At 36.2% G+C, this 22,179-nt stretch overlaps 2 protein-coding genes across 2 annotated transcripts in view; one reads left to right on the top strand and one right to left on the bottom strand.

Annotated features, from left to right (window-relative positions):
- The window catches only part of ammecr1 (AMMECR nuclear protein 1), a 58,992-nt gene extending 40,717 nt beyond the window's left edge, over nt 1-18,275 (top strand). The window contains exons 4-6 of the mRNA XM_079835916.1: nt 7,831-7,921; nt 8,059-8,155; nt 14,327-18,275. Coding sequence (XP_079692042.1) covers nt 7,831-7,921; nt 8,059-8,155; nt 14,327-14,441 — 303 coding nt within the window. The 3' untranslated portion in view covers nt 14,442-18,275. The remainder of the gene's footprint in view (nt 1-7,830; nt 7,922-8,058; nt 8,156-14,326) is intronic.
- tmem164 (transmembrane protein 164) overlaps nt 18,165-22,179 on the bottom strand; it is a 44,672-nt gene continuing 40,657 nt past the window's right edge. Inside the window, exon 6 of the mRNA XM_079835917.1 lies at nt 18,165-20,397. Within this exon, the coding sequence (XP_079692043.1) occupies nt 20,191-20,397 (207 nt within the window). The 3' untranslated portion in view covers nt 18,165-20,190. The remainder of the gene's footprint in view (nt 20,398-22,179) is intronic.

The raw sequence follows: 22,179 nt of genomic DNA, 5'->3' as shown, positions 1-22,179 counted from the left end.
GTACAGTTTTCAAGGTCTCCATAAACACTGTACATTGTAAACATACTGAACCCTTAACACTGAACTGAAGCTTTTCACTTTTAAGATGTTCAGTGTGATTTTCTGTTTACTCTACATCAGGGGTATTCAATTAAAGTTCAAAAAGGTCCGGACCTCCACTAGGAAGGAAATATAATGTGTTTTTTTTAGAAGTTTTATTTATATTTTTATATATATATATATATATATATATATATATATATATATATATATATATATATATATATATATATATATATATATATATATATATATATATATATATATATATATATATATATATATATATATATATATATATATATAATATATACATACACACACACACACACACACACACACACACACACACACACACACACACACACACACACACACACACACACACACATACATACACTCACCTAAAGGATTATTACGAACACCATACTAATACTGTGTTTGACCCCCTTTCGCCTTCAGAACTGCCTTAATTCTACGTGGCATTGATTCAACAAGGTGCTGAAAGCATTCTTTAGAAATGTTGGCCCACATTGATAGGATAGCATCTTGCAGTTGATGGAGATTTGTGGGATGTACATCCAGGGCACGAAGCTCCCGTTCCACCACATCCCAAAGATGCTCTATTGGGTTGAGATCTGGTGACTGTGGGGGCCATTTTAGTTCAGTGAACTCATTGTCATGTTCAAGAAACCAATTTGAAATGATTCGAGCTTTTTGACATGGTGCATTATCCTGCTTGAAGTAGCCATCAGAGGATGGGTACATGGTGGTCATAAAGGGATGGACATGGTCAGAAACAATGATCAGGTAGCCCTTGGCATTTAAACGATGCCCAATTGGCACTAAGGGGCCTAAAGTGTGCCAAGAAAACATCCCCCACACCATTACACCACCACCACCAGCCTGCACAGTGGTAACAAGGCATGATGGATCCATGTTCTCATTCTGTTTACGCCAAATTCTGACTCTACCATCTGAATGTCTCAAAAGAAATCGAGACTCATCAGACCAGGCAACATTTTTACAGTCTTCAACTGTCCAATTTTGGTGCGCTCGTGCAAATTGTAGCCTCTTTTTCCTATTTGAAATGGAGATGAGTGGTACTTCTGCTGTTGTAGCCCATCCGCCTCAAGGTTGTTTGTGTTATGGCTTCACAAATGCTTTGCTGCATACCTCGGTTGTAACGAGTGGTTATTTCAGTCAAAGTTGCTCTTCTATCAGCTTGAATCAGTCGGCCCATTCTCCTCTGACCTCTAGCATCAACAAGGCATTTTCGCCCACAGGACTGCCGCATACTGGATGTTTTTCCCTTTTCACACCATTCTTTGTAAACCCTAGAAATGGTTGTGCATGAAAATCCCAGTAACTGAGCAGATTGTGAAATACTCAGACCGGCCCATCTGGCACCAACAACCATGCCACGCTCAAAATTGCTTAAATCCCCTTTCTTTCCCATTCTGACATTCAGTTTGGAGTTCAGGAGATTGTCTTGACCAGGACCACAACCCTAAATGCATTGAAGCAACTGCCATGTTTTGATTAGATAATAGATAATTGCATTAATGAGAAATTGAATAGGTGTTCCTAATAATCCTTTAGGTGAGTTTGTATTTCCATCTGTGCAGCAGTAGTACTTTGTTAAAGGAAGAAAGTCCTAAACAGTCAATCTAGTCATCAAAGATGAGGATATTCGGTCCCGAGAGCCAAAGTCTGAGAATTAAATTTCACTCTTTTCCACCTCGCCTTTAGATCCCTTATGAATGCCTGTGCACATTTTACTTTCACTGCAATTCTAGGTGGCAATTGCTTGAATGGTGGGTTCATTATTATTCTTAATGAAAAACACAATAAAACGGTACAATGACTAACTCGCTTATATTAAACATAGGACTTTTATACAAAACGACTGACAGCTTTATTAACAAAACGAATAAACACGGCATATACCATGCTAATATAAAATAACAAATGAATTACACACAGTTTGTGGTGTGCTTGAAGTAGGGGTGCACCGAAATTTCGGCCGCCGAAAATGTTCGGCCGAAAATGGCATTATCGGTTTCGGGCCGAAAAAAAAAAAGCCGAAAACGTAAACCGAAAATGAATGTCACCCGCCCCTCCCTTCTGTGCACGAGCACTTAGGTTTCACTCACGGTCGAGCTGTTATCATTTGTCTGCATATCAAAGATTAAGCATGTCAGCGGTATGGAAGTATTTGAAAGTTTCAGATGAGGACACCAATAGTGTTAATTTCGTCAGACGAGACGAGACTAAATATGTTCGTCAACGACCTTTTTTTCCATGACGAAGACGAGACTATAACGAGACTGCACCAATGTCCAAAAACGCAGACTAAGACTAAATTAACATACATTATTGTTGATGAAAAAGGACGAGACTAAAATGTTTTGCATAAAATAAAAACTAAGATAAAAGTTTTCTCTACAATCGTCTGTATATGTTCTTTTGCACAGCAATTTAAAATGTAAGTAAAAAATTTTTTACATGCAGCAGCAGAATAGAGGCCCACTGCCATTGTGATTTTGTGTGTACTGTTAAAAACTATTTTATTTGATGGAACATAAAACTTGAAGAATAATATTATTTGGTATTATTGTTTATATTTTGAAAAAAAGGTTAAAATTGTATTAAACGTTTTTAAAAGAAGCTATTTTCGGCTTCAGTTTCGGTTTTCAGCCAAGTGCATCCTAAAGTTTCGGTTTTGGCCCAGAATTTTCATTTCGGTGCATCACTAGCTTGAAGTAAAACTGCACGATTAATCGTTAAAAGATCGTGATCTCGATTCAAACGCCCATGCAACCTTATTTCTAAATATCAACGATTCCGCTATGTCTATTACCATGGCCGTTTCACATCACAAGCGTCAGCGGAGCATGAGCAGCACGTGTTCTCTAGCAGTCATCAGCCTGCACAACTGTTTCCAGGCCTTCCTGCTTAGCTCTCTCCAGCGCTGGAAAGCTTTTCTAATATTGATGCGGGTCCTAAAGCTCTTTCCTGATCATAACCCTTAATTTTCCAGTGATATTCATACGCCCCCTAATGCTGACTGGCTACACGTTTGTTGTTGTCGGCCCGACCAACTTTCAAACAGCATTTTTCAAATATCGCTTACCCCACCTTTAATTTTGCTCACTGTAATCTGACCAAAACTCCTCTAACGTTGGCTTACGGGCATTTAATTGCTGCATCTAGAAAATAGACAATCCAACCTTAGTGATAATTACTAAGATCGAAATCTGATATTAAAAAATTCTATTTTTCTTATAATTTTGTTTATAATTGTCAGAAATGCTAATCTTGTCCAAAAAATAATGGATTTGTTTTCTGATTCTCCACTCGCACTGCCTTTCCTTAAAAAAAATGGCATGACAGTTAGGTATTAGTCACTAATCCCTGCCACAACATTTCCGCATTCTTTTCCCATCTGTTCACAAAACATCTTTTGTTCAGATCCTGGAAGTTAGAACCAAAGTCTTTATGTTGTGTAGTTCTGCTGCCATTCCATATGCATCTGTACCTTTTGTCAGCAGTGACCCAGTTTGGCGCTAGACTGTGTTTACACATCACAAACCTAGAGGCAAAATAGTCCACTAGAAGTAAAGTGTAGCAGCTGCTTTAGGAGTCTCTCATTGGTGGTGATTGATAATGAAAGCATCACTATTGCTCATACCTAAGGTTAGGGATTTGAAAGAACACCTAAGGTGTGCTATTTTTTTTGTGATGAAACAGATGAAAAGACCCATAGACATACACTGGTTGCATTTACATGCACAAGAATATCCTGTAATTATTCTGAAATGTACATAATTGTGATTATGTAAGCGTCATGTACAAGCATTAACCTGTTTGGCATAACTAATTGAATCCAATATTCCAGTTTCTATATATCTGAATAAGACAGCAGGTTTATTATTATTATTATTATTATTATTGTTATTATACAAATGTGGGGTCATGTAAATGCCTTATTTTGCATATCCACCATTACTACACCATTACCATTACTCCACCATACACCATTATTTGTTTCACATGTATACATAAAAATAGTTTGGGGTTAGACAAAGACATTGAAGCCATTGAAGAAACACATTTTTTGAAGTGAGGAAACATAATGACCTACGTTTGTATGCGTCTCATGACCTTAAGTGTGCTTTTCATCATGCTACTGTGTTTTTGTAAAGGACATGAATGAGAATTGTTGATAACTCCTCCAAAATTACTAAAATGCAGTTTAATAAATGTCAAGATTAAGAATCTCTAGTATACAATCAAACCAAAATTTATTACACCTTCAACATTTTCTCACATTATCACAGTTTATTTGCTATATTTTAGAAAATGGTAATAAAATATGACAAGAACTCAGTGTTAAACTGTCAGAACAAATTAATCTTGATTAATGTCAGATAACTTTGATAGAAAGGTATGTAATGTACTGCAATCAGCTATCAGCTGTTAAATTTAAGTGCACACTTAGATAATAGAGGGTATGCACGTGACGTCACCTTCAGCTGGAGTGACTGCGGTTACGCCACACTGAGTGGCAAAACGACTGAGAGGCAGCATTGGTTTACAGCGTGAATGCCATGAAAAACACATAAAACAAGGCCTGACGCCAGAGGGTGGGTCGGGGGAGGCTTTGTCCACGGCCCCTCCGGACCGAGGGAGATGGACTTGTCTGATAATAGCGTGTCATTTTCGCACTCAAACCACTGCCCAGGCAGTGCACTGGCACTCAGGATTTACTGCTTTTAGAGGGAAAAGCTGCCCAACACTGCTGATCTAGGATCTGTAATCCACTGTAAGAAATTGTAATAATAGCATCTGATTAGCGAAAAAGATTTGGCAAAAGAGCCTGTGCGTTTCTGTATTTACACTCGTCAAATGATTACATTTCCAACGTATTTCCCCTTCGGTGAGTAATGTAGCCAATCACAGACATGTTTATTGATTTCTAAAAATGCAATGGCCAATCACAGGTGTTGAAGTTAGAATCCACTCACCGCTCGAGTTGTTGTCCAGTTCTGCACACGCGCTAATCCTCTCTAATAAAGTGTAACGTTAGATATGTAAATAAGATTCATTGTGCCGTCAGCTTCACTGATTAATATAACGGAACTTTGGGAGATCGCGTTCATTGAATGAGTGACAGCTTTTAGTGATTATAAAGGGAGCACTATTTGCCCGCTGTCTAGGCGATATATAAAAAATATTAATAGGCCTATAATATATTCAGAATTTGAATAATACTTTTGTTTTCCATTCTTGACAAGCGGCCACATACACACTTTAATACATCGACCCATATCCGCATATACATGCGGGATTCATTCTCGAAATTGTGATGACTGACAGTGATATTTATGTATCGAAATCAGGCTCATATAAATGTCAGGAAAACACGATTCCTGGCTGCATGTCAATATTCATGGGTCACTGGATCTTTGCCAAGTTGTAAAGAACACTATATAGAGTCCAACCTTTAGTTTAAACTGATAACTGTTTGTTTTACTCGCGTTTTTCCCCTATTAACTCCAGTCACGCAGCTGGGCTGCGTTCAGCCCTGACAAAACATTGCAAAACATTTTTTAAACGGAAACGGTGCAGCGTTGAACACCCTGTTCTGATGACGCAAGAGTTGTAACTATGGCAGCTGAGAAGGCCATTCTCTGTGTTCTTTTTGAGGAATTTTCAGAGCCTGATGAAATCGATATAAATACGTGTTTAATACTGCAAAATACATGCAATCACTGCCCTTGCCGTCCAGAATAAAAGACAACTTACCCCAATCCCATTTAATGAACCTTTTTTTTATCTCCTGGTAATCAATTCTTATTTTATTTTATTTCTAGTTCTTTTTTAATAGCTTGCTTTTTTTTATTCTCATTTTTATGTAAAGCACTTAATTACCATATATGAAATTTGCCTTGCAATGAAGCTAAAAATATAAATAAATACATCATGTTGATATATATACTGTATAAATTTTTTTTTTCACGACAATCATGTCTTCTAATATCTTCAATTGTTGCGTATACATACTGAGCTGCAGCGGACACATTTGTAAACAACTTTACTTGGACTCATTGTGTGAGCTGTCTCTTTAATACCGTGTGGTTTATATACATGTTGCTGCTGATTGGGCTGACATTACTGACACACCCACCAAACAAGATAAAACGCATCTCAAACCTGTTGCACACCGCTGCGCACCGTTTCCAGGAAACGTCATGTTCAACCGGAAACCAAAGCAAAACGTTGCGCACCGTTTTGAGCTTTGAACGTGCCCCTGCTCTTCTGCCACTCAGTCCCGGCTGAGGGGGCGTGTTCCGGCGGGAAAGTGATGTCGATGCACACCCTCTATACCAATTTATGTCAACCAATTACCAAGCAATGCTTCATTTTGTTCAGTCTGTGGTGTAAAGAAAGAAAGAAAAAACACTTAAGCAAAATATGGTCAGGTCAAAGTGTCTGAATAATTTTTTGTCCCAAATTTATAAATTTTACTGGTAGTCCACTGTATGAAGACATTTTGGGTACTATGTCACAGTTTATTTGATTTTGCTATCCTCACTTACATAAATTAACTATAGTGTCCTGCACCCAGTAGTAAAAATATCTGGTGTCTTGATAATTTTTGGTTTGACTGTATCGTAAAAATTGCATTAAAATAAAGTTCAGGTCTTGGTTTCTTCAGATCTAAAGGCATAACCAGAATTGATGTGCATGTAAATCAGAAGTAATAAACAAATAAAATAAACTCTGTGATGTCAGTCATCAAAAATGACCTCCTTCGTCTGAGCTGATGAGTAGAAAAGCTCCAGTCCAATTTGACCACATTAATTTGCAGAGTGAAACGCTTAATGGCCCATTCACACTGAAACGTAAGATGGTGCACAGTAGTTTCCAACTGCAGAGCCGCATGACTAATGAATGAAAAAGGCATGGTCTCGCGATGCAATTTTACGCATGCCGCCTGTGTGAACAGGCCCTTACTTTAAACTGCATCAGCTGAATAAGTATGTCATGTGTTAAATCATAATTATTTCGGTCAATATTGTAATCAGTTATTTATTTATAGATAGCAATACATAAAGATTATATATCTATATAACTATATATATATAGGTGTCAATACCACAGCCGAATACTAGGCTAACTAATGTCAGTGAAGTACTCAGACAGTAATACAATAAAAAAATATATATAATTACAAAAATAGGACAAATACCATTATAAAAAGACATAAATAAACAGTGTTTGCGTTTTTCATGCAAGTCTAACAGAATAGTATTCAGGTAATAGCATTCCACAAAAAATGTAGAATCAAATGTAGAATAAAACACAGCACAGTCTTTATTGTATGAATTTAACTTGCTTTGATTCTTATTGAAGCTTTAAAAGTTATCCAGTTGTTTGTTTTTTGTTGTTTGATTAACATTAATGGGACATGAAACCCTAAACCACATTTTCTGAGATGTTAAGAGTCATGTTGCTCATGTGAAGCTTTCTTGTGCTGTTTTCATTTTCTGGGTTTAAAATGGTCTTTGTGTCAATGTCAACGTTTTCTTGCATCATTGATGACTCATCGTTGTCTTATAATTATTCTTGAAACTGCGTATCCTTATAGATTAAATGTTTCCCCTCACAACAAGGTAACTTACCATGTTTGTCATTGTCAGAACCAAAGTAACCGTATTTATCAGTTACATGGAGATCAAACCGAAAAAAAGAACAATTTTTCAAAATGTTTTTATTTCTTAGGTGGGTGTTCACGGCATTAGGATAGAATTTTTTAATGAAAAAGGATCAAAGCGCACCGCCACCTACCTGCCAGAGGTTGCGAAGGAGCAAGGTGAGAAAAAGTACACTTGCCTGAGTTTTATCTGTCTACAGTTACGATATAATAGCAGAAACAAGATGAAGAATAGGCCAAAAGGTAACACTTAATCAGTATGAAAAAACAGGATTGAATTTGTTCTCTCTCCATAGGATGGGACCACATTCAGACCATAGATTCCTTACTTCGAAAGGGAGGTTACAAAGCTCCCATCACAAATGACTTCAGGAAGACTATTAAATTGACCAGGTGAGAGAATTACCTTTTATAAACCTTTTCGATCACTACAATACAAGGCTATATAAAAGTGAATCTTTTAGTACTTGTGTCCAATGGTACTAGTCTCTTAAAGGGATAGTTCACCCAAAATAATTATGCCAATAATTATGGCCAACGTGCTTTGGAGAAAAGCATTTATTTCATAATGTGATTTACCCCCACTTTCAATTCTTTTACTTCAATAAAAGGTTAGATTTTTGTGAATTTCTTTTAATAAAAGTTAAAAAGGATAAATGATGCGGATTTATTTTTACAGCCATCTTTGATCATATTTACATGGGGTGCCAATAATTCTGACCACAACTGTCATGGTGTGATACCAAACAGGACCACATGGAGATGCCAAAAGACGGTTAAAAAAACAAAACAGATCCATTCAGAATTACTAAAACACACACAAAACTTCAAAATCTGCAGCCTATGCCATTCTGTGAAAACTTCCCTTAACCCTCTGGAGTTTGAGCTCTTTTGGGGCCCTTTAGAAGTTTTGACATGCTCTGACATTTGTGTTTTTCTCAGTTGCTTATAAACACATTAATGGCAAAAGTGTAATTACACTGTATTCAGCACAAACTGGGCTACCAGAATATGTGAGCAACATGTATGTACATGCTTGTATTTTTGAGAGATAAATGTTTATGCACGGATTTTGAAAAAACTAAAAAAAATAGTTTTAAAATTAAGGCCTCAAAACACACAATAGATATCTTTTCCCAAAACTTTTGACTCCTGTCTGTATTTGTATAGAGGGTTTTCTTTAAACTGATGTGAGAATCATTGAGCCTACTCATTCACATAAAACACTGATTTAAAATTTGTAAGACAGTTTCTCTTCACAAAGCCAATATGCGAGGAGGCGTGATATCTAATGAATAATGATGAGATAGCACCTGAGATAACAAAGGACTCGAGCTGCATAATGAATGAGCTTCAGGTAGGCCTGTGACAGGGAGCAACAGAGCAAAGGAAATATATATTTTTTGTAGTTTATTATATTTGGAATGTAATCAACAAAGGCCTATTATATTTTAAATGATCAGAGGATTTGACTACACTGCAAAAAATGCTCTTCTTATTTGGTATTTTTTCTTGTTTCCAGTCCAAATATTTAAAATTCTTAAATCAAGATTAATTACAATTTTTAAGTACAAATTTCTGGGGGGAAAATACAAAATGAAGTGTTTGCTTAGTTAGTTAGTTAGTTAACTTTATTGTCTCCAAGGGGAAATTCTGCTTAGGCACAGTGCAGAGTTGCTTCATAAAGGTAGACCAGATAACTTAAAACAATCTATATTCTCTGCCACAACAATTTATGATTTATTAAACTATAATTTATTATTTATTACACCAATTGTTTTAAATAACCTTATGTGATCTCATTTGGCTTTGGATCAAAAAAATCAGACAGAAAATATATTTTACAATATTCTGCATGATTATAAAAGCTCGAGTAGCATTGCATTATAAATATAATCTATTATGAAAACACCCAACATTGTATAAATAACACAGATAAGCCATATATTGTCGCGATTGTGTGTTTATTATCTTCAAACGTGTCTAGCTGCATGTTAGAGCGATTTCTGGAAGCTGTTTATGTCAATGTCATATGGTATCTTCTTCATGCGTGCTATATATGGACTACATGTGCACAGAGCGCCCTCCGGCTGCCAGTATGAAGTATCAAGAGTTTTTTTATGAATGAGAGCAGCTGACGGTATTACAATCTTTAGAAGGTACCGACGGTTTTCATATTCATAACTCCTGACACATATTAACAAATTACGGTCACTATATGACTTTGAGAATAAAACAGAGGTCAAAAATGGAAGCTTGAGTCTTAGATCTTTTAAATGATGTATAGTTTGTCAAGGTAATTACTTACATCTGACAGTAATTTTGAGCTAATTTAAACAAAGAAAGCTTCAGTGCGCCCTCATGCACGATGTTTGTTTGAGTTGATGTGTGTGTGGGCGTCGCCTCAGTATTTGAATCTCAATAGAGCGCGTGCTTCGTGGGCGTGGTCGCATTAGTGTATAATGAGCCGCTCAGGAACGACTAACATCGCTCTGCTTTCAAACGGATTACATGAACACAGAATATTTGTTTTTGATTTGGTTTACGGCGTTTAAAACCTGACATTTCAGCGTTTCTTTAGACATATGTCTCATGTTTGTCAGACAAGTATTCACTAAGCTAGAGGTAATTTTCTGAAGACTATCTGAAAGAACGTCTTTGACAGAGAGGCTGCAGATCGCGCATCATGTTTGATTTCTTTATTTTGCAAAAAGCACAACAATTTGTTTTTATTGTGACACTACAAAAAAAAAAGAAACTTAACAGATAATAATGATGTATAACACTTGCCTGAATGATAAAAAATTACAGTAATTTGAGTCTCTTTGGCACTGAAAAAAAAAGAAGCAAGCCAATCACGCCAGCGTGACGGCCGACTCGAGAGGGTTAAAGGGATAGTTCACCCAAAAATGAAAATTCTGTCATCATTTACTCACCCTCAAGTTGTTCCAAACCTGCATGAGTTTCTTTGTTCTGCTGAACACAAAAGAAAATATTTAGAAGAATGTTTGTAACCAAGCAGATAGAGCAACTATTGACTACCATAGTAGGAAAAAAAAATACTGTGTACACTAATACACTGATGCTTTTCATATGATAGGAAAACATCTAAAAATAATGCTATAATCAACACTTACTCGTAACTTGTTCATCTCGACAGCTGTAATGGTACATTGCATGTGTTACAAGGTTGGTAGAATAAGGAGGAATACGGGCTCTCCGTGACTGGGACTCGTGTTTATTCAGAATTCTCAGATACAAACTAAATAAACTCGCACTGACAGCGCTCTCACAACTCAGTAGTTACAATATAACTTTGTTAGCAATCGCTCCGTCTCTTGTCCACTAGTGATGTCCGGTTCGCGAACAAATCGTTCTTTTGAACTGGTTCTTTTTAGTGAACCGGTCGAACCAGTTCACCAAATCGGACTGAATCATTCTAAACGGTTTGCGTCTGGAGTCAGCGCTGATCCATAATTTACTAAAGTTATTAACTTTCTGACATGAGTGACAGTCCCTTTGACTAGAAATAAACTAATAACCTGAAGTATATGCTAGTAACTACAACAGTTTACTGAACTGAGACGTGCCGAGATAACTGATGAGAAGTGAACTCGGGTCCATCCGTCTCTCTGGCAGGCTCATGCCTCGTAGACCTTGCTAAACCCAACCCCCTCCGCTAAAAGATATAATACTCATTTCAAATGCAAAGATGTCAGCCAATCGCAACAGTGGGCATTTTTACTGAAGTCTCACAGCAGACACGCTCCTTGAAACAGGGCATTCAGCCAGAGGGCAAACTTCAGTATAAAAAAAATGCCTTTTATTTCTAAATTGACATGTTATGATGTAAAAATCATACTAATAATACAAGTACACCTCAGAATGCATTATAAAATAAAATAAAAAATCCATGCCATGGGACCTTTAAACCAACTTTGACCTCTTAGTTAATCAAATTAAAAATTGTAGTGCAAATGGTCATAGATTAATTGTAGCATGAGATTTATATAGCATGCGTTCACAACATCTCTCTTGCTGTCAAGTGTAACCAGTGTGGGAACTGCATTAAAATAAATCTACACCGTCTACATCAGAGACAGAATTGTATTGACATTTTAAATGATCTACAAAAAAAACTGGCATAAAAAGATCATTTAAACGGGTTGCTGTCATTTTTGTATCTTATTTAATGTATGTTTGAATAAATGTGTCATTAAAACAAGTTAAATAAAAACATGCTAGATATATAATACTGTACAAATATAAGGAAATCAAACAGTTTTTACATGTTTTCAAATAGCCATTCAGATCATTAGAATAATAGTAATATTTGAGTATTGAATATAAATGTAAGTTTTCAGCCTTTTTGACAGCCCTTGTATCTCGGTGTGACGATACATTTAGCTCACGAGACGATACACTATGGGTGCTTCTCAATATCCCTCCTCGTTTCCTCGCTCCTCCATCCTATGACCCGGAAACCGACCGAGCTCAGCCATCTTGTAGGACATCTTAATTCTCTAATTACATCGCGTGGAGGCTTCCTGAGGAGTCATGAGCGAGGATACACGGGTGTATCCTTTGCGGAAGTGTTTTATCAACTAAACGTGACACACGTATTAATTCTCCTCCCCTTCACATCTTGCCACAGTTTATTCATTATTATTATTATGTTTACATGTACAAGACAGATATATGTCAAATAACAAAAACTGACAGTTGCAGAATTATATCAAACTAAAGCAAACTAAATCCAGCGGTGTAGAGTCATTATTATTTGACGACGCTTTGAAGTGGCGCGAAAGGGAGCGAGGATATATCATTTTACTTGTATATCATAAACGTTTAGGTCAAAAATGACCGAAGAGCACCAGAGGTAAAGATAATATTGTCTTTCGGAAGACACACCCCATGTCCATGGTAGGCGGGATTAACTCTATAAAATGGTTGTACTTCCAATATTTTTGTATGTATTTCAAGCTATTCCTTTCTTTATCCCCCTTTTCATTTTAAACTACTAGAAACTATTAAAACCTGCTTCATTTTGGCCAACAGCTACGTAGGATTAACAAAAAACATATAAATAAACTTTAAGCACCAAGGAGGGGTTGGGCATCCCAATTTTAAATATTATTGGGCAGCTAATTTAACTACTTTAGCATGGTGGAAGAAGATCGGTTTGGTAGAATTAGGTGACAATTAATTAATTAATCGAGCTAAGCAATCGAGGAAGCTTTTTGTAATAGGACTTCATTATCTGCCCTGCTTAATAGTCCCATTAAAATGTATATAAAAATATATAATTGGAAATGCAGTTATTTCTAATTGAATTAAAGTGTGGAAACAAATAAAGGTATATTTGAAAATTCCAGATATATATCTGGATTCTCTAATTTGTAATAAAACAAAGTTTTTTTTTTCAGTGGAATCCTATGGGTATAGTATCAATTCAGTGTCTTTATAGGGAAGGTACATTTAGTTATTTTGAACAGCAACACAAATTTTTTCACATTCCAGACTTGGACGTTTTGAGTTTGAATCCTATTTTAGATACAATTGTTAATGTACACCCTGGAGTAAGTGGTAACATGTCAAACTTTTGTAAATTATTAGAAAAGGTGGACAACAACACAGAGAAAATAAAACATGACTGGGAAGAGGAAATGGGTTTTAATATTCATGAAAACGTGGGATAATGTACATGCATGTTCTGTGAATATTAGATAATATAATTCAGTTCCAGTTAATTCATAGGCTCCATTATTTACCAAAACATATCTATATTTCATAACTCCATAACCAGGAGTTTCATAACATATATTTACCATAACAAAAAAATATCCCATGATTTCTCCACTCTGTAGTAAGTGTAAACTGTAAACAGAAAACTGTTTAATTGTTTATGGTCATGTAGTAAGATTCTGCTATTTTGGAAATGTATATTTACAATTATTTCTGAAGCACATTTGATCAATCCGAAGCCTAAGACTCGCATTGGACTTTTAAGAACCGAGAAAGCTTTTTGTAGTTGGTATCAAACACAGGCCATTTCACACTGGATTAATTATTAAAGTGGTTAAAAATTCAAACAAGTCTTTTTCGCAAGCATCATACATTTTCATTAAGGTTTGAAAACCAATAAGACTACCTAAAGTATCAAAAATTCTGTCTTTGTTTCCACTTTAATTTAGAGATTTAATGTGATTACAATTTGTAATGTTTGATGTGATTAATCATGATTAAATGCAGAAATATGTGTGATTCATAGTTTTTTTTTTAATAATGTAATTTAATAGATTTGTATTGGTAAAATTCTCATTGAATTTTTTTAATCTTTGTGGTTTTGGTGCTTGACAGACTATGTTCTTATTGAGTTTTATTGCATGGAAAAGAGCACTTTGGAGAAAAATTTGAAATTTCTCATTTTGTGCTCCACAGAGGAAAGTTAATGTTTGAACCATGAAGGTGATTAATGACGTCATTTCATCTACAGGCCTGTGTTGTGAACAATATTTCAATGGTCTTGTTCTTATGCTTACCCCTTTTTCACCATTGTTTTAGGTACCGTAGTGAAAAGATGACAATGAGCTACGCAGAATACATCGCCCACCGCCAGCATCATCACTACCAGAATGGCATCGGGCACCCTCTCCCTCCATACAACCATTATTCCTGACAGCGAGCCGCATGACCAGTCACTGGACCTCTCTGCGGACATCTTCCCAGGAGAGCCCGCCTCCTCGTGGTCTAGCTATCTGTACTACTGTACCATTTTATGATGATAGTTTCCGTTGCCATGCCTACAGTCAGATGGAGGCATGGCAGCGGGTGCAAATAAGCATTAGGTGATTATTAAGCGAAAAATTCATTTTGACATTTTTATTTGTATTAATTTAGTTTTTGCAGCATATATATATATCGCCCCCTTCCTTTTTTTTAAAAGCAAATAAACAAATACTATGTTTTTTTGTTGTTTCAACAAATTTCCTAATCAGTCTGTGGATGGAAATAAGTCATATTAAATGATGGGCTAGTTTTGAAGATAGTATACTTTTGCTCAGATTTTATCTATGCTAAGCTTTAGCGACTTGCTTTATTTGGCGCAACCCCCCCCCCCCCTTCATTGTTTCGTATTAGTTTGACTTTTTATCATATGTATGCAACCACAGGGTTTAAGGGATGTCCTTTCCTCTCTGTGTAATTCCTCTTAATATTTTCGTTATGAAGGGTGAATTTCTGTTTTCCTTTTTTTTATTTTTGTAAATGTTGTGGGTTGTAGGGTTGTGCAGTGTGGTGGTGTGAGTTAGGCAATGAAGAACTAGTTAAGTCTTGTTTGTTTTTTCCTGTTGACTCGATGTCATCAGACAATTGAAACCACTATATTAAATTTGCTGTTGGGGATACCAGAATATTTACCTTAATGCAAAGGCCTGTTGCTCTTAGCATTATTGGTGTTGATTTGAATTGAATTTACTTGGATAAACAGTCAGTTACCCCTTTTTGTGTAGATTTGCTACTCTTAGGGGAAAAAAGCATATTAGTAATCCATCTCGTGTTTAATTTCTCATGTTGACGTGTTGTATTAGTGTTTGTCAGGTGTTGTTTGTGAGATTGCCAGTCTGTATTCAGAATAAGGGAGTAAATGAAGACATTTATAGTCAGAGATTAAAATTAGTTAAGCTCAATTGGGCTCACAACTGACCTTGTGGCCAGAAAGCTGCCTGAATTTGTTTTGTTTTGCTCCTATTTTGTCACACAGAGAGGAAAACCTTCAGAGATACCAAGGTCAAATGACAGGGACAAGCTAAAAAAAGCCATACTTTTTTTCCCTTTTTTAAATGCAGGCTGTGGCAGGGTGGTTGCTCTAAATGGCTATTTTTAATGAATTTTTCTCCTGGCACAGGAATCTTCACTCTGCTCTCAGGAGGATGCTTCAGAAAGCTCTTTTTTTAAATGATCTGGTCTTATGGATAAATATGTTCATTTCTGTCTCACATGGCAACAATGTTTACATCTCTATACAAATGCCACTTTATTTAAAGTTGCTGTAATTTGAGAAGATCATTGAGCAGATGCTATCGCAGCTTTTGAATCCGACATCTTGCGATGAAGTTTGTTTGAATAATGTTGTCGGATCTGCCATGTCACAGGAAGATCATTTATAAACCACTCTCCATAGTCATAGTGTTAGGTCCATTCTGAAAAGACCATCTCAGAGTGTTCTGTTCATATAGATCTTTTATTTATTTTTTAAATCATGTCATCTTATCTGTAGATGCAGTGAACTTTTGAGTTCCAGTTTTTTGACTGACTCTGAAAGGAAAATATCTGAGAGGTTCTTTTGTAAAATCGGAAAACTATTTCCTGTCATCTGTTTTCATATGCAAAATGTTAAGGGCTTTTGGGGTTCCATCCACAGTCATAATACAGTTCACCAAAACCTAAAAAAAACCTAAAAAAAAACCTAAAAAAACCCTGATTTCAGTTGTGTTGCCTTAAAAATGGTTATAACATGGACCAGCAAATGTTGCCCTGAGTGCTCAACTAGCTTAAGACACGTTATTTTGGCCAGCATCACAACGTGCAGGTTTTGACCAGCGACTTCAGCAATTGTGTGAAGTTTGAGCAAAGCTGTTTATTACGATCTTTTTTTAATTGAGGCCCTCCACTGCCCAGTTGTGACCTTTAAAAAAAAAATATATAATTCACTTATCTAAATCCTACCTTCCAATAGTGATCCATTTGTAGTGTCTCAGTCTTTAAAAACCCTTTAAATATCTCCACTTTACTGCCTCAGTTTTAAACCCAGTTATTGTTTTTATTTGTTATAGTTGGACAATCAGGGCCTCATTTTTGGTCCATTAAAACAGCACAAACTGAACTTTTTTTTTTTTCTGCTGCAAAACCAAGTCTTTGCATTTTGAGAAAATTTGATGTATACAAATTTGCAATACATTTGTTGCATGAATAGGAGGCCGTTAAACATGGCATGCTTGTTTCACTGCTATATAGATATGAGAAAACAGACTTTATAAAATGGTGCTATTGGACCTCATGTTGGGGGTGGTCGCAGTAAATGTGACTGGTCATGCGGACTCATTGATCATATCAGACTTTTTATTATCCTCAATATATGCAGATCTGTTTTACAGGTGTTTTTTTCCTACCAGTGTAACAATCTCCTGCAGGTTTGAAAGGACAAGTAGTGACGAGTCTAACCCCATCTTTCCCTCATGGCCTGGGGGATACGGGCATATGCTTATATCATCTGTCATAGATGTGCACATTTACGCAATACACAATTACCCTGAAGTTTCACACTTTGTATCCATCGTTGAATGCTGTCGATGTTGGCGTTCATGAACATTGTCATTTTGAACTACAGCTGGCTTAACTAGCTGAACGCTGTTGCCGAAACATGGCCAAAGCGATAATGATGTTCAATGTGCAAAGTTTACTTTCCTAACAATGTTTGTTCAAATATTATTGGTTCATTTTGTTGCAATTGATGCTGTGATGAAAGACATGTTCATTCTTTCATAGAGCTACATGTATACGTCTAGAGTTTTAAGCAAGGTTTTGAAAAATTACTTTTCTGTCTAATTGTGAAACGACTGCAAATGGAGCTTAAAGTATTTTGTGTTTCCTAGTGTAGTTTAAACATGCACTTCGGAAACATTAACTTTAGCAATTTCTGGCACATTTGAACAGAACCTGGCCTGCAGTTATGAGCTGAAAGTTTGCTCGTCATGGCCCTTTTTTCTCTCATTACACCTTCATTTTCTGTAACCTTTAACACCTGGAATTAGTGTAGTTAATGCTCATTTTAGGCATAAATGTTGGGTTGTAACACCTACATACGAGCTTCACATTTACTGTTAAAACCATAGTCATTTGGAAGTTAGGCTCATGTTACCTTTGTGTGTTCAACCGAACCAAAGATGCCTCCAGCCATGTCCAAATGCTGCTCTACAGACCTGCCTTCCTGTCCTTCCAAAAACCTTCCCTGCAAGAGAAATGTCTTTTTTGTTTTTGTGTATTTACTTTTTTTTCTTTTGTACAATTTCTAATATTGTTTTAGGTATTTAGCTACCTAAGTTCAATGAATCTTCATTGTAGCCGTTTTTGAAACCTTGCACGGTGTCTATGACCGTAATACTAGGTTGCACTTTTTTATTTTGTTTTCATCATTGTTACTATCTATTTTTGTAAAGAAAGAAAACCCCATAGCGTGCCTCTTAGATTTATGGGTTTCTTAAAGTGTTTTTTTTTTTCCTAAGACCAGCAGTTATACTTTATACAAAAGATGAGCTAATCCTTATTTTTAAATGCCATTTAAGGAGAAAAAAAAGAAGCCTTTTTTTCTTTACTCTGGACCCAGTAGCTGCACTGGCATACAATCGCACTGATAGATATAAGGGGGGGAGGGGGGGGGCATAATAATAATAATAATGATGATGATAAAAATAAATGTAAGAACTACAATAAACTTGTTTGAAAACTTTTTTGTAAAAAAAAAAAGTTAAAAAAAATAAACACAATGACTGTTTTTGTACATCAAGTTAATTCTTTAAAATATTTTGGACCTAGTTTCTAATTATTATTTTAGTGGTTTTCTATGTTCTGGAACTTTGAGAAGACGAGTTTTGAACGTGCCCTTCGATGATTGACATCTTGCAGTGTTGTCATTGCGGGCACTGGGGTTGCCTGGAGTAGCCCCCTATGCCCACCACTTTGTTTTATTTCTATTTTTGAGTTTGGATTCTCTCTTGCTTTATGAACTTGAAATTGCTGAAGTAACGACTTTGTGAAAAAAAAACAAAAAAAATAGAAACAAAAAAACCTCCCCTGTAGAATTAGATCCTTTACCCCATTGGATTGCTGTTAGAGTGATGAGACTTGAAATGGGCATTTATTATGAATATGGTAGTATGGCTCCAAAAAAAAGACAAAAATCTACAAAATCTACAAAAAAAAGTGTTGGGAAGGGGATGGGGAGGGGGGTTAGATGTGGGTATGTGAGCTATGGCTGTGGCAATGATAATGTAGTTTTAAAACATTATTGTTATTACCTTTTAAATCATTTATCCAATAAAAAAATCTGAAAGAATAAGCATTGGGTGTCTTTATGCTTCCTTTTTGATGAACAGATGTGAAACCAAGACAAACCTCATGGATGCTACACGTTGGAGAAGACCTTTAATATAGACCATATTTCATAAAAACATATGTACAAAATTGAGATCAGAACTAATGTTACCCTTTCAGTCAAGTTGCATACATTGAAATGAGTGTTCCCATAATTCACAAGACTGCAATCGGTATTTCTTGCATTAGCTCAACAGCCACAAACTTCGATTTTATGCTTGGACCTTTGACATGGAAATGATGGGATACACTTCAAGTACTGAGCAGTTTTTGGGACCAAAAGAACCTCCTAATGAAACTTGTTTTTGGCTACATATTGGACTGCTTTTTTGTACATTGTTTTCATGGATAGGGTAAACACTCAGTCATTCATGTACAGTATAATGTAAACACTTTGTCTGAAACAGCCATGCTCAAGTTTAGTCTATTTAGTTGTTTGTAAAATAAATTTCCACTGAACTGAGTTGAACCATTTATAGATAACTGAGTTTAGCTAATTATTGAGACCGTAAAAATGTTTGTGAAATAAGTTTGAATCTTTTTAACTGGCCCAGTAAGAAACATCTAAAGAACTATCAGTTAAAAATCAAAAATACCCTGAAAATGGTCATTCTGTCTATCTACAGACAACAGTCAATTCGCTATGATACAACGCTGTCCTTTCCCTTGAATAACTTCAGTAGAGAGTGGCTAATGGAATCAACCGGACACCTTTAGCCAACAGCTAATGGCTTCAGCTTAGAATGTATAGTTCTGACTATTTACATAACGGTATCAAAGAAAGATACTGCCAGAGGATTGGAAATGCCCTGGAAAAAATCCTAGACATTGAGTACCACCACATTTATGCTTCCTGCAACAGGTCAACAATAACAAAGTGAAATTTTGAGACAATCTTTTAAAACTGCAAGGCGTGAGGAACTGCGCAACAGCTATTCAGCAAATGAGTAAAAGGAACTGGGTTGGCCCCATTTCACTGTTCGATGAGCGTAACTAAAGAAGGCAACATTAGAAGAAAGGTTATGTCTGTTACGAGTTCACTGAATCTTCATTTTGCTAAAAATTCAAACTAAAAAGAAAAAGGCAAAGTTTTATGTTGCTTGAGTCCTGCTGTCCCCTGCTCCTATTTTGTAAAAACGATCTTTCGGGTTCGGACCAAACAACAACAGATAGGAAAATAAAGGCATGTACTAAAGTTACGCTTTCATCTAGGATGCGGGACAAGTTTCAGTTAAGGAGCATGAGGTTTCGTCCACGTAAGATTGCTTATAAAAACACTAGTCCATCTTCTTGTTGCGTAGATGTGCTATATCCAGTAAATACCGGCATGTGGGAGCAGTGTGCTGCGAGAGGATGGTCAGAGCCTTGCCATGCAGTAAAGTCAAGGCGGTCTGGTGGCCCGTTGCCCAAACTCGATACCATGGTCCATAAAAGGGGTCAGAGACAGCAGGACACAGCATGTTGTTCAAATTCACTTCTGTCAACTGGTGGGAAGCAAAATGCAAGATTGAGTTAGTATAGGGCCACAATAACTAAGGCACAGTCAAACCAAGCATATCCAAAACATGAAAGTACATGAACAGATTATTCTAGCAGAATTTGCTCAATTTCATGCTTCATATGTAAACCTGGACCACAAAACTACATTTTTTTGAAACTGAGATTTATACATCATGAAAGCTGAATAAATAAGCTTTCCATTGATGTATGGTTAGTTAGGATAGGATAATCTTTGTTACAGATACAACTATTGAAAATATGGAATCTGAGGGTGCAAAAAAATCTAAATATTGAGAAAATCGCCTTTAAAGTTGTCCAAATGAAGTCCTTAGCAAGGCATATTACTACTACTAATACATTCAATTTACATTAGAAATTTACAAAATATCTTCATGGAACAAGATCTTTACTTAATATCCTAATGATTTTTGGCATAAAAGAAAAATCGATAATTTTGACCCATACAATGTATTGTTGCCACAAATATACCCATGTGACTTATGACTGGGTTTGTGGTCCAGGGTCTCATTTTATGAAATGTACTAGGATGCAATTCATAATGCAGAGTTGCATTTTCAACACTGCCACAAGGGGTGCTATAGGCCTTCAACACACTCTCAGATTTGAAAAGCAGAAGCTCAAATAGTAGCCTAACATAACTTCCACTCTAGCCTGTATCAGGGTATGAAGTAAGGCTAAGACAGTGAAATATTGACATTTATTGTCAATTTCAAAGTTAATTTTCCATTGTCAATAATGAGATGCAGATTGTTATAATGGTCGATAGCAGCCATTCGTGAAACTGTCTTCTTCAGGTCACAGAGTGGAATTTATCATTCTTATCAACACGTGTAAATGATCGCAAATTCCTTAGGACTCCCAGGAATAACAAGCCACAAAGGAAGGACAGATCTTCACAGAAGATGGACCAAAAGGGAGCAGATCCTCTTCATTTCCACTAACAGAAATGTATACACTTAATGGGCATTTGTTAACACGAGCAGAACACATTTTTGTGTAAATCGTTCGTAAAGGCATTCTGACGTAAATTTTCGGATTCACGAAAATGTTTGTATTTTCAAAATGTTAGTTGGTACGAAGGAATGTTCAAATGTTTTACGCACCATTGTGTAAATTTCTGTGTTCTAATTTAGGCAAACTGATGACATTGCATTTTGATGCACTATTTACAATATTAATATTTCATTTGATTTGCCCTGTCTGTTTTTTTTTTTTTAACTGTTCAACTTTGGGTAATAGGCAGCACTCGTCACTGTCACTTTTTACCCAGCCGTCCAATCACAGTGGAGGAGGGGCGGGACAAATACTACACCAACCAACCATCCTACTTGTACAACAATAGAGGAGTTAATATTACTGGTTAGTGGTTACTTAATTTTTATATTCAGTAATATTCTTCAAAATGAGATGCTATGATACAGAATAATCATGGCAGTAATGTGTTATTAGTAACGTGCTTACAAAATGCTTTCAAACACCACCAGCTGGCCGTTTTCAGAAGAGCACCAGGCGTTTTTAGATAAATGCTTTGGTGGACACACGATAATTGAATATTTATTGCTGGGCAAATGGCCAATTGGTCTCTTTAGCATTTTTGCAATATACTGGAGCCAAACCAGAAGGAAGTCCAGAAGATTCCACAGCGTTCCTGGACACGTCATTTGCGTAGTTGTAACTCATGGGCGTGGATTATGCTAATTGGGAATGAACATGAATGCGCGCCCTATTTACAAATGTTTGGAATT

This window comes from Gobio gobio (genome assembly GCF_949357685.1).
Source record: "Gobio gobio genome assembly, chromosome: 14".
Classification (NCBI taxonomy): domain Eukaryota; kingdom Metazoa; phylum Chordata; class Actinopteri; order Cypriniformes; family Gobionidae; genus Gobio; species Gobio gobio.
The sequence above is the reverse complement of the archived record's forward strand: the minus strand, read 5'-3'. Positions and strand labels throughout refer to the sequence as shown.